General features: G+C 43.2%; 1 protein-coding gene across 1 annotated transcript; it reads left to right on the top strand.

Annotated features, from left to right (window-relative positions):
• Positions 1-518: 518 nt before the first annotated feature.
• Positions 519-2,888, top strand: LOC148505630 (speriolin-like). The gene is made up of 4 exons (XM_088447950.1): positions 519-699; positions 868-903; positions 1,496-1,638; positions 2,571-2,888. The coding sequence occupies exons 1-4, from the start codon at positions 519-521 to the stop codon at positions 2,886-2,888; spliced, it is 678 nt and encodes a 225-aa protein (XP_088304076.1).
• Positions 2,889-11,591: the final 8,703 nt, after the last annotated feature.

Here is an 11,591-nt window from a genome sequence, read left to right as displayed (position 1 = left end):
AATTAGAGATGTGCTTTTCGGATTTACTCGGATATGTTCGGTTCTCATAAACGGCATCATATTGGCTATCCGGCTCTCACGTGTTTTGGATATATATATAGGTGTATATAGAGTACTTTACGGAAATAGTTAAATACATTTTTTAATATTCTTCACTCAATTGAATAATGAAAAATAATCAACAATGTCTCAAGATGAATTAGGTAAGTGATTAACAATTATTCAGTATGATATGATTAAATTCCACTATATATCAATACTCTGCATGTCTGTGTGCTGATCTGTAGATGAGAGACTTGCTGGATGCCATTGCACAGCAACCACCTCACAAGCTGTCTGTGACATCACTCATGTCACAGTACAGTGGATGATCTCATACAAGCCTGACTATCTATAAAGCAGCTGGTTCCTGTTGGTGGCAGTTTGTATGTTTCAGTGGAGGAAAAAGCAGAAAGATTTCCCAGTGGAGTAACAAGTTGGAACTGAAACCCCAAGAAGTTGTCTGTAAGGATAAAAACATGGAGGAATTAAAGGACAAAAATATCCGTCTGCTGACAGAGAATGCCGAGCTCCGTAAGATGGTTGGGTTGATGCAGGAGAATGTTGAACTTCAAAACACCTTGAGGAAACATGAAAACCACGCACGCAACTTGTCACCCGAAGGAAAGCATGACAGTCCCAGGGACCACAATGACACTGGTAAGAGATTCTACCGTACACAGCCTCTTAGAAGAAATAGAGATAAAATAAAGAGGGGATATAAAATGATGATTACTGTAATAAAATGCATTATAACATAGGAATTAGAATATTGCACAAACTAGAAATAAGTCTATTTCTTTTATTATTATGTTATGTGAATGGAAGATAGGGGAGACCATTACCAGTCACCACCATGCAAAGGTGAGAAACATATTTCTAATACTTTCTCTACTGTTACTTATTTACACTGAGACTAACAATATGAGGGATATTGTATTTGTTTTGTGAGTACAATAAGATCATTCTACTTCACACACAGGGGAAGAAGTATGGGAGACAATGGAGGCGCCTGCCGCCGGGCGCCAGCACTGGAGGGGCACCTATTCCATCACCCACATTATATTCACCCCACTTAGGGCTGTAAATATGGGGGGTAGAGGCCTCATAGGTGTGGGATCCTCAGTTGAATCTTATTCCTGGATGCATAGATGGGTGGATGGATATATGTATAAGTGAATGGAGGGTGGATGGAAGGATAAGGGGATGGATGGAAGATATATGGATAAGTGGATGGAAGGATAAGTGGATGGATAAATAGGTGGATGGAGGGTGGAAGGATAGATGGAAGATGGGTGGACAAAGGGGGGACGGATGGATGGATGAATAGGTGAATTGAGGGCGGTAGAATGGAAGATACGTGGATGGAGGGTGAAAGGATGGATGGATGGAATATGGGTGGACGGATGGAGGGTGGATGGCACCTTTAGTTAATTTCATCTTTTATCAACCACAGATGGGAACCAGGTACAACTCTATAAGACAATTGCTGGAGAGATTGCTTTTCAGTTGGAGTGCAGGATCCTATCTGCCATTTTCCAGCAGAAGAATCAACAGTATGGTTTCTTGGTGTCCAACATTGGAGAAAAAATTATCCAGGTAAATAATTAATGTTAATATTGGGACAAAAGAGATAAAGCAGTGTCAGGGAAGAAGTCTGCAATAAGATACCCATCCTCAATGGATGACATTTTTCTTCTTGGAAGGTTATAAAGTGTGGCTCAATTAATCCAAAAGCCAAAAGAAAAAGTGGAAACTAATGTGTTTCTAAAGAGTAATAAAGGTGACTCATGGAAAGGTAACAATATTAAAAAAAACTTTAAAATGGAATCAAGTTGCTTAAAATGTCACTTTCAATCCCCACTGTTTTTATATAGTACTGTCCAACCCTCAGCAATCCCTTCACCTTTTCAAGATTAGCTTTTCTAGTATCAGTTTGAACTGGGAACCTGATTCAGATCCACTCGCTAGATGTGTTCGCTCACTAGATGTGTATGCAAATTCGGCAAGGCAGGTGATCGCACGGCAAGGCATTAGCACGCCCACTATGTCTTGGCGTGCGAACGCTTTGTGTATGCGGACGCACACCAGCCAGTCTTAAGACGCCCACTTGCGCACGTCATCTCCAGGAAGTGTATGCATGCCTGCATTCGCACCTCCACTCCCCCGTTTCTAGCTGCCAGCCCCTGTCACCACTCACAAACGGCTTCTCCTGTCACTCAGTCAGCCGGGCTGTCTTTGCGCAGCGAGCAAACACTTCCCGATCGCTCGGACTGGTTCGCAAACATGCACTGCAATGCATGCGCACAATGCAAACATAAGAAATGCCCATAAAATATAACCTTCAAAGATTGTGTGTGATAAATAATTGTTGCTGGGTTGTCTTTGTTGCATGACCCCCCCCCCCAATACGTGACGTAAGATTTTATAAGTCTGACCAGTTATGTTTTTTTTTTACTGCACTTTGGAACATACAGACAAATTATAAGTCATTGTAATGCTGTTATTACTTTCATTACCCCTCCCCACAGGTGACTACCTGCCCATTCACAAGCAAAGTTGATGAGAAACTAAGAGCTGAACTGACTCAGCGCTACCATGAAACTATGAATCGCCTGAAAAAGTTAGGGTATAATAAGCAGGTCCACCCCGTCTTATCAGAGTACCTGGTGAACACGTATGGAGTAATGAAGGACGACACCAAGGAAGTTGTGTGCCAGAGTAACAGAGAGACCATGCTCAGGATGGTGAGAGAGTGCACTCCAAAAAATATAGTGGAAGATGTGGAAATTCTTTTCAACTGTCTCCACTATATGTCAGTGGAGGATGGAAAGCCGCTCTTCATTTAGTCAGCGAACATGGCATTGTCACCCACCACTAACAGAGACAATGCCCAAACATCGTCTTCATCAGGACAACAGAAACCTACACTACATACCATCTGTGATTGACATTAGTTCGCTGAAAAATGTACATTTTTTAAAACCAAAATTTTATTGATTTGTCATTATTGGTCTTTGTATTATCACATAAGGGTGATGTAGCAACAGCAATAGAAATCCAAATCCAAAAGAAATAAGGAGTAAAATATCAGAAAGAAAACAATTCTATAATAACCAAAAGGGTATATTAAGTGCAGTGTGTGTTCTCATCGGATACAAACACATTATGTGACATTATAAAAAAAAAACAAAGCAGAATGAACAATATCAAAATTAAACAAAATATAATGCTAATGACAGGTGCAAAACAGATAATTCACATTGATATTACACTGTATGAACAAACTAGTGTGAAACCGATCACAGTGATTACAAAAGAGATGTACAATCACTTTTTCCAACAAAAACCCGGCTCCAACCCAGGACACTGACTGAGCATGGTTTGGAGTTTTACCGCTTTGACACTGGTTGCTGGACTTAGGGTATTCACACCGGACCCGGGTCTTCCATGACCCAGGGCTTCCGGCATTACAGTGGCATGAGGCATGACCTTGATCATCGTGACTTGGGTTGTGCCATTTACACTACACCGTTACCCAGGGTCAGATTCCGCGGTCACTCGACCCCGGTTATTTTTCAGAGACCCTTTTGTACTGAGCTGAGACCTGGGTAGAACCGGCAATAACCCGGATTATTACGGCAAGATAAAAGGGGAGTATTATTCCATTATATTATGAAAATGGGGCCGCCATTACAAATGTTGGAACTCGGCACCTATAGGGGTGTGTGACCAACTGTGTGTGTGTGTTTGTGTGGGGGGTGGGGGGGCCTTTTCATACAACTGGAGGTGGTGTGGCTGAACCTCCTTGGCTGGTCTAGTCCATGTGCTTTATACATACTCCCACCCTCTCAGTGCCCCTGCCTAAAAAGCCCTGCTTCCAGAATAAGAGCTGAGGTCTAATGTCATGTGGTGATTACAGAGCTATACCTTCAACCAATAAGAAGCTGATTTAGCGATTCATGCAAGTCATGGTAATTGCAAGTGCATGGAAATAAATGTGTATATGTGCTCATATACAGAGTTGCATGCATCTTTACAGCCACAACACCCCTACCCATCTTCTGGTGGAAGTAGCCATCATCACTATTGTTATTATTCTGATTGTCGTTTACTCATATGGTGCCACAAAATGTCATGGCGTTTTATAGGGAACAGCAACACACAAATAATACAATATAATCAAACAGACAGTACAGGGTGAATAAACAACCAGTGTGATATCTATCCTGCTGAATGACTGTAACAATAGCAGTCACTGACCCAGTGCCCTGTGAGATCAGACAGACAGGATCAGAGCCACAGACAGAGTAGGGTTGCACTGGAGACATGGACAGTGCAGGGTGTGAATGAAGAGAGCTTACAGTCTAGGGGAGTCGAGGAAAACTGGGAGGTGAACTGGGAACTATCTGGGAAATGCACTATCAGCTGCATTTGCATACCTGGCATAATAGAGCCATCCACAGTCTGACAGAGTTCTGTGTATACTCACCTCAGAATAGTCCGCAATTCCACCTACACGTCCTCAGACAACTTAGCCTATGTGCGAAGGCCCTGTTGCTGTCTAGTTACATTCCTTCAGCTGTACGTGGAGATGTGACTAGTTCACAGTTGCTCAAAGTTGCGTATGCCCGGCCACAGGCATGCACAGTGCTTAATATCACACGATCGCCCACAAAATGGATTTGTGTACAAATCTGAACTAGCCCCTAAGTCACAGTAATTAAAGGAAAGATGAAGTATTCCTAAAAATAAAACACGTACCGTTTCAAGAAGGCCATCTACGTCAGCAAGTCTCGTCATTGGAGTATTCAGATGGGAGCCTACTCACAAGGTGGTTCTATAATATATATCAAAGACAGAAAAAACACCTTATTGTGGCGCTAATATGGCATATATAAAAAGTTTACTTTTTGGAAAGATTATTCTTTAGAATAGCAAATAATATATTATTTAAAAAAAGGTCCAGGACGCCCTACAATCACTTACCTGCAACTTCCACAATTGAGAACTCTGCCACCTCACAATAGATAAATAAAGTCAATATTTAAATGTTGGAAGCACAAGTCAGATCAATGGAGTAATTATACACAAGGGGGGGCGATTCAATGTAGTGTGATGGCTTGTTCTGGAACATTGATAGCTTTCCTCTCACAGCCCTTGGTTATCGCTTATTAATAAAATATATAGTACAGTGCATCCGGAAAGTATTCACAATGCTTTACTTTTTCCATATTTTGTTATGTTACAGACTTATTCCAAAATGGAATAATTTAATTTTTGTCCTCAAAACACCATACCCCATAATGACAATGTTTGAAAATTGAAAAGGAAAAAACAAAGAAATCACATGTACATAAGTATTCACAACCTTTGTTCAATACTTTGTTGATGCACCTTTGGCAGCAATTACAGCCTCAAGTCTTTTTGAATATGATGCCACAAGCTTGGCAAACCTATCTTTGGGCAGTTTCGCCCATTCCTCTTTGCAACACCTCTCAAGCTCCATCAGGTTGGATGGGAAGCGTTGATGCACAGCCATTTTCAGGTCTCTCCAGAGATGTTCAATCGGATTCAAGTCTGGGCTCTGCCTGGGCCACTCAAGGACCTTCACAGAGTTGTCCTGAAGCCACTGCTTTGATATCTTGGTTGTGTGCTTAGGGTCGTTGTCCTGCTGAAAGATGAACCGTCGCCCCAGTCTGAGGTCTAGAGCGCTCTGGAGCAGGTTTTCATCCAGAATGTCTCTGAACATTGCTGCATTCGTCTTTCCCTCTATCCTGACTAGTCTCCCAGTTCCTGCCACTGAAAAACATCCCCACAGCATGATGCTGCCACCACCATGTTTCACTGTAGGAATGGTATTGGCCTGGTGATGAGCGGTGCCTGGTTTCCTCTAAACATAATGCCTTGCATTCACGCCAAAGAGTACAATCTTTGTTTCTCATGGTCCTTCAGGTGCATTTTAGCAAACTCCAGGTGAACTGCCATGTGCTTTTTACTAAGGAGTGGCTTCCGTCTGACCACTCTACAATACAGGCCTGATTGGTGGATTGCTGCACAGATGGTTGTCCTTCTGGAAGGTTCTCCTCTCACAGAGGAATGCTGTAGCTCTGAAAGAGTGACCATCTGATTCTTGGTCACCTCCCTGACCAGGGCCCTTCTCCCCCGATCGCTTAGTTTAGACGGCCGGCCGTCCTGGTGGTTACGAACTTCTTCCATTTATGGATGATGGAGGCTGTGCTCATTGGGACCTTTAAAGCAGCAGATATTTTTCTGCACCCTTCCCCAGATTTGTGCCTCAGGACAATCCTGTCTCGGAGGTCTACAGACAATTCCTTGGACTTCATGCTTGGTTTGTTCTCTGACATGCACTGTCTGTCAATTGTGGGACCTTATATAGACAGGTGTATGCCTTTCAAAATCATGTCCAATCAATTGAATTTACCACAGGTGGACTCCAATTAAGTTGTAGGAACATCTCAAGGATGGTCAGTGGAAACAGGATGAACCTGAGCTCAATTTTAAGCTTCATGGCAAAGGCCGTGAATACTTATGTACATGTGATTTCTTAGTGTTTTGTTTTTTTTTTATTAAATTTGCAAAAATCTCAAAAAAACTTTTTACACGTTGTCATTATGGGGTATTGTGTGAAGAATTTTGAAGACAAAAATGAATTTATTACATTTTGGAATAAGGCTGTAACATAACAAAGTGTGAAAAAAGTGAACTTTGTGAATACTTTCCGGATGCACTGTATATTCTACACAGTGCTGCCTCCTGTGACTGCTCTTGGTGAGACACACTGGGTGGAATTCAATTGATTTTGCGGCCCACATCTCCCGTCTAAAATGACAGATCGCGGGTCGCTATTCAATTGTGCCAGAATTTGAAGCTGATCGCGCCAAACATGTCACTTTTTGCACATTTCATCTCTCATCCCCCAGGGGCTGCGAGCTGAAATGTAGCGCTTGGCAGCTGATCGCGCCCGACAGGAGCAAGTATAGAATAGCTCCGTCGGGCACGATAGGGGCTGAAGAGAATTGAATTCCGCCCATTGTCTTCATTCAGCCTTCACTTCGCCTTATGAGTACGAGAATTGCATGGCGATCAGATGCTGGGGATATCTCTATGTAAGGTGTATTATTGATTGTATCAAGAAATTTCCTGCTGTAATTCTTGAATATATTTATATGTAAATTGCAGATCGCACTGTCCATATTGGGTTAGAAGGATTGTAGATTAATTGTGATTAAACTCACGATAGCACAATGAGAGGGAAAGGTGTTATTCATATAACTAGCATGACAGTAGTAAAATACGCAACATATCTGCACTCAGGGCCTGAATTAGCATTGCACGCAGGCCCGGCGACAGGGGGGGACTAAGGGGACAGATGTACTGGGCCCCAAGCTCCCGAGGGGCCCACGCACCTTGCCTCTCCTGCAGTCAATTAGGTAGGCGATTCAGATTCAGTGCCACTGCAGTGCGGCAGTAGAGACTACATCTCCCAGCAGCACTCGCTACAGGAAGTCCAGTACCCACCAGGCAAGTAAGAGTGCTGGGAAGGAGGGGGCCGATGGCGAGAGGAGGAAGGAGGAGTCTATGGCCGGCGGCGAGGAGCGCTCAGCGCACCAACAACAAGTAAGTCAAAAGAAAGGTGGAAAGTCATGAGGCTACAGAGCAGTGGCTGTCTGTGTCCCCCTCCACAACAGGAGCAGTGCGTAAAACAAGAGCTCTGTGACTTGTATGATAGGTCACAGAGCAGCCACTGAGGGTGTGGGCATGTATGTACAGTAAACAAACTGTACATATGGTTTCCTTTCCTAAACAGAGCTGCCTGGCAGTATAATGGGAGAGCAGGCTGCAAACAGGCATTTAAATTTAGGTAAGGGATGTATTCTGTGAATAAATGTAAGACGGTCTTTAAAGTAAGGACATATCCCGTTTTATAGTATATGTAAAACCAGAACCAATGTCTCCAGATGCATTATGACTAATATTGTGAATTGGGACACAGTGTTGTATATATTGGGAGTGGGGTCACAGTGTAGAATATACTGTTCATTGGGGGCACAGTGTGGCTTATATTGTTAATTTTTATTGTGTAGTTGACACCCTGATTGTATGAGTTCATGTGTGAACAATTAAAGTATCTTATCTTCAGTGTTATGGTATTCACATGTACATATCTACTAGGAAGGGATGGAGGCCCCAAAAAGATGTGTGTACAGGGCCCCAAGATTTCTGTTGCTGGCCCTGATTGCACATAAGTGCAATGCTGAACGCAGATTCCAGATTATCGGGACTCTACGCATTTGTGCAGTAAGGGTCCTGCATAATCGCACGCAGCTCCTACTATGCCTCTGCCTGAACATGTTAAACTCTTTGTCATGTTCCTCAAATCATTCCTCAACAATTTTTGCAATGTGGCATTATCCCGCTGAAAGAGGCAACTGCCATCAGGGAATACTATTGCCATGAATGGGTGTACTTGGTCTGTAACAATGTTTAGGTAGATGGTAAGTGTCAAAGTAACATCCACATGAATGGCAGGACTAAAGGTTTCCAAGCAGAACATTGCTCAGAGCATCACACTGCCTCCGCTGTCTTGCCTTCTACCAGAGCCGTAACTAGACTTTTTGGTGCCCTGTGTCAGAAAGAGCATTGGCGCACCCCCATTTTTCAAATAGGGACATAACACTCCCAAGGGACATAGCCTCATGGGGAAGGGCCAGGGAACAGATAGGAGAGGCCAGGAGATGCTGGGGATGAAAGAAGAGGAGGCTACAAGTGAGAATGAAAATAAACAGAAAATTGACAGGCCCAAACAGCGCACCCTGCCCTGCAGTGCGCTGTGCCATGGCAAAGGCCACACTACCCTAGTTATGGCCCTGTCTTCTACCCATAGTGTAGCCTGGTGCCCAGGGCCGGATTAGGGCTTGTGGGGGCCCCCACCAATCCACACAGAGCCTACCCCTCCCCCTTCCCTGCCACCACACGGAGCCTAGCCCAACCCCCACCCCACCCCCCGATTACTTACCATCTGGCTCTGTATTTTAAATGAAACAGCACAGTCAGCACTGCTGCATAGCGTGCAGAGCAACTCCTGAGGCCCGACATCAGTGATCAGCGTCACGGACATGATGTATTACGTGATGCTGATGAGGGGACTCGGGAGCCGCTCTGCCCTCTATGCGGCAGCGCTGACTTTGCTGCTTCATTCAGAACATAGAATTGCGGCAGCTCAGCCACCCTAGAAAAATATATTATCCTGCACAGGATCAAAAAAGTTAGATAATCAAATGCATATAAACCAGCAGTAAATGGAAATAAGTTTCAATAATAATCAAATTTGTGAGAAATATAAATAGTCGCTGGAGGTGTTCCCAGAAATCAAATAACAAGTACTTAGAACATGGTAATTAGCCTAGGCTAATTACAAGCAAGAGATTCCTTTGTGGGGCACACTTTTGAGTAACAGTTTTGTATTATATAGAGCAAGATTAAAATGTAACTATTAATGGTTTTTCCCATTAAAAAAAAGGGGGTATAATGACTCTTATATATAACGGATATGATGGAGTCATCCCTAAAATAACAAGTACAAATACAAAAAACATACACATATAAACAGAAAATTTAAAAAATATATATAAAGAAAATTTTAGGTGAATTGCTCGAATAATTCTCAAAATGGTTAAAATTACTGGTAAGAATATATCACTTCAATTAGTAAAATGGCAGATTAGGTATGGATCCCAAACAATAAATAATCAAACAAACATATAAAATGATTGTCACACTGTTAGTGGAAACGCAGTGTATTCGTAAAAAATATTGTCACACTGTAAGTGGTAGCGTAGTGTGTGTTATTCTTTTCTTATTCATAAAAAATCTTGTGACACTGTAGGTCATTAGTACAGCAGTGTAATATTTAAAATTGGTACAAATTTACCTGTGTGCTGTACCCCACTTCATTCGTGATGTACCCCACTTCATTTGTTTTTGTTAATATGGAGAACGATCACTTGAGAGGAGAGCAGGAACCACATACTAGAGATGAGCGTGGTCTGATGTCAGAGATACGAACCCACCCGAACGTAGTGGATCCGAGTCAGATCCAAGTAGGCTCTGGTATTCCCGCCTAACTCGGATCTCAAATGAGGCGAAACGTCATCATCCCGCTGTCGGATTCTCGCGGGTTTTGGATTGTATAAAAGGTTCCGCAATCGCCGCCATTTTTCATTCTGGCTGTGGAGAGTGAAGAAAGAGAGAGCTGGGAACTGTGCTGCTGTGCATAGTGGCTGGCTACAGTTGTGTTGTCATTGTCAGTCACTCGGGCTGGCTGCCTAGTGTCCATTGGGGCTGGCTGCTGTCCATATAGGGGCTGGCTGTTGTGAGGTTGTCCTGTCCATTGGGGCTGGCAGTTGTCCATAACATAATACATATAGGGGCTGGCTGGCTGTTGTCCTGTCCATAGGGGCTGGCTGGCTGTAGTCCATAGGGGCTGACTGGCTGTTGTCCTGTCCATAGGGGCTGGCTGTTCTGTTGTGTTGTCCAGGGGGTGCTCTGTCCATCAGGGGTGCTCTTCACCCCCAGCGTGAAAAAAAATATATATTTTTTTTTATTTCTCTGTGTGCGTTAGCCACACTTATTATTATTAGGTGCGCAGGTGTGCTGCCTGTGTCTCATTTATCAAGGGGCTGCTGCCTCATTCAGGGGTGCTTCCCCTCCCAGTGTGAAAAAAATAAAACCAATTTTTTGTGTGTGTGCTTGTTAGCCACACCTGCCGTGTGTAAAAATAAAACCAATTTTTTTGTGTGTACGTGTTAGCCACACCCGCCTTGTGAAAAAAATAAAAACTATTTATATTGTGTGCGTGTTAGCCACACTTATCAGCAACGGGGGTGCGCAGGGGTGCTGTGCTGCCTGTGTTGTTTATCAAGAGGCTGCTGCCTCGTTCTGGTGCTAAAAATTAATTCAATCAATCAAAATCAATCAATCAATTAATGTGTGTTTTTGTGCGTGTGTTGTGCGCGTTAACCACACTTATCACCAGCAATGTAGCTGCGCAGGGGTGCTGCCTGTGTCGTTTATCAAGAGGCTGGTGCCTCGTTTGGGTGCTAACAATTAATTAAATCAATCAAAATCAATCAATCAATGTGTTTTTTTCGTGTGTATGTGTGTGGGCGCGTTAGCCACACTTATCACCAGCAACGTAGCTGCGCAGGGGTGCAGTCTTTGTCGTTTATCAAGAGGTTGTTGCCTCGTTCAGGTGCTCTCCCTCTCAAGTTCCCCCCAAAAATAATTAATTAATCAATCAATCAATGTGTTTTTTTTTGGGGTGTGTGTGCGCGTTAGCCATGGCATCACAAACGCCTCTGCTGAGATTTACATAAACATTTTCGAAGGTTAAATTGAGAATATGGTTTAAAAAATGGAATAACGCAGCTAAAAGTGCGTTCTCTGATTATAGTGTCCCTAATAGCTTGACTTTAGTGAGTCAGAGGGGCAACTCCATGCAACCATATTCCAGCTGCTCCTCCTGTAGC

Source organism: Taudactylus pleione, unplaced genomic scaffold (assembly GCF_031769625.1).
Source record: "Taudactylus pleione unplaced genomic scaffold, aTauple2 ptg000446l, whole genome shotgun sequence".
Lineage (NCBI taxonomy): Eukaryota > Metazoa > Chordata > Amphibia > Anura > Myobatrachidae > Taudactylus > Taudactylus pleione.
This window is presented reverse-complemented; position numbering and strand designations above follow the sequence as displayed.

What these genes read in the sequence shown, in the direction of transcription:
- LOC148505630 (XM_088447950.1), top strand. Translation starts at nt 519, where the DNA reads ATGGAGGAATTAAAGGACAAAAATATCCGTCTGCTGACAGAGAATGCC. An exon ending in CAGGGACCACAATGACACTG is followed by an intron (nt 700 to 867) that starts GTAAGAGATTCT and finishes TGTGAATGGAAG; the next exon opens with ATAGGGGAGACCATTACCAG. An exon ending in TTGGAGAAAAAATTATCCAG is followed by an intron (nt 1,639 to 2,570) that starts GTAAATAATTAA and finishes CCCTCCCCACAG; the next exon opens with GTGACTACCTGCCCATTCAC.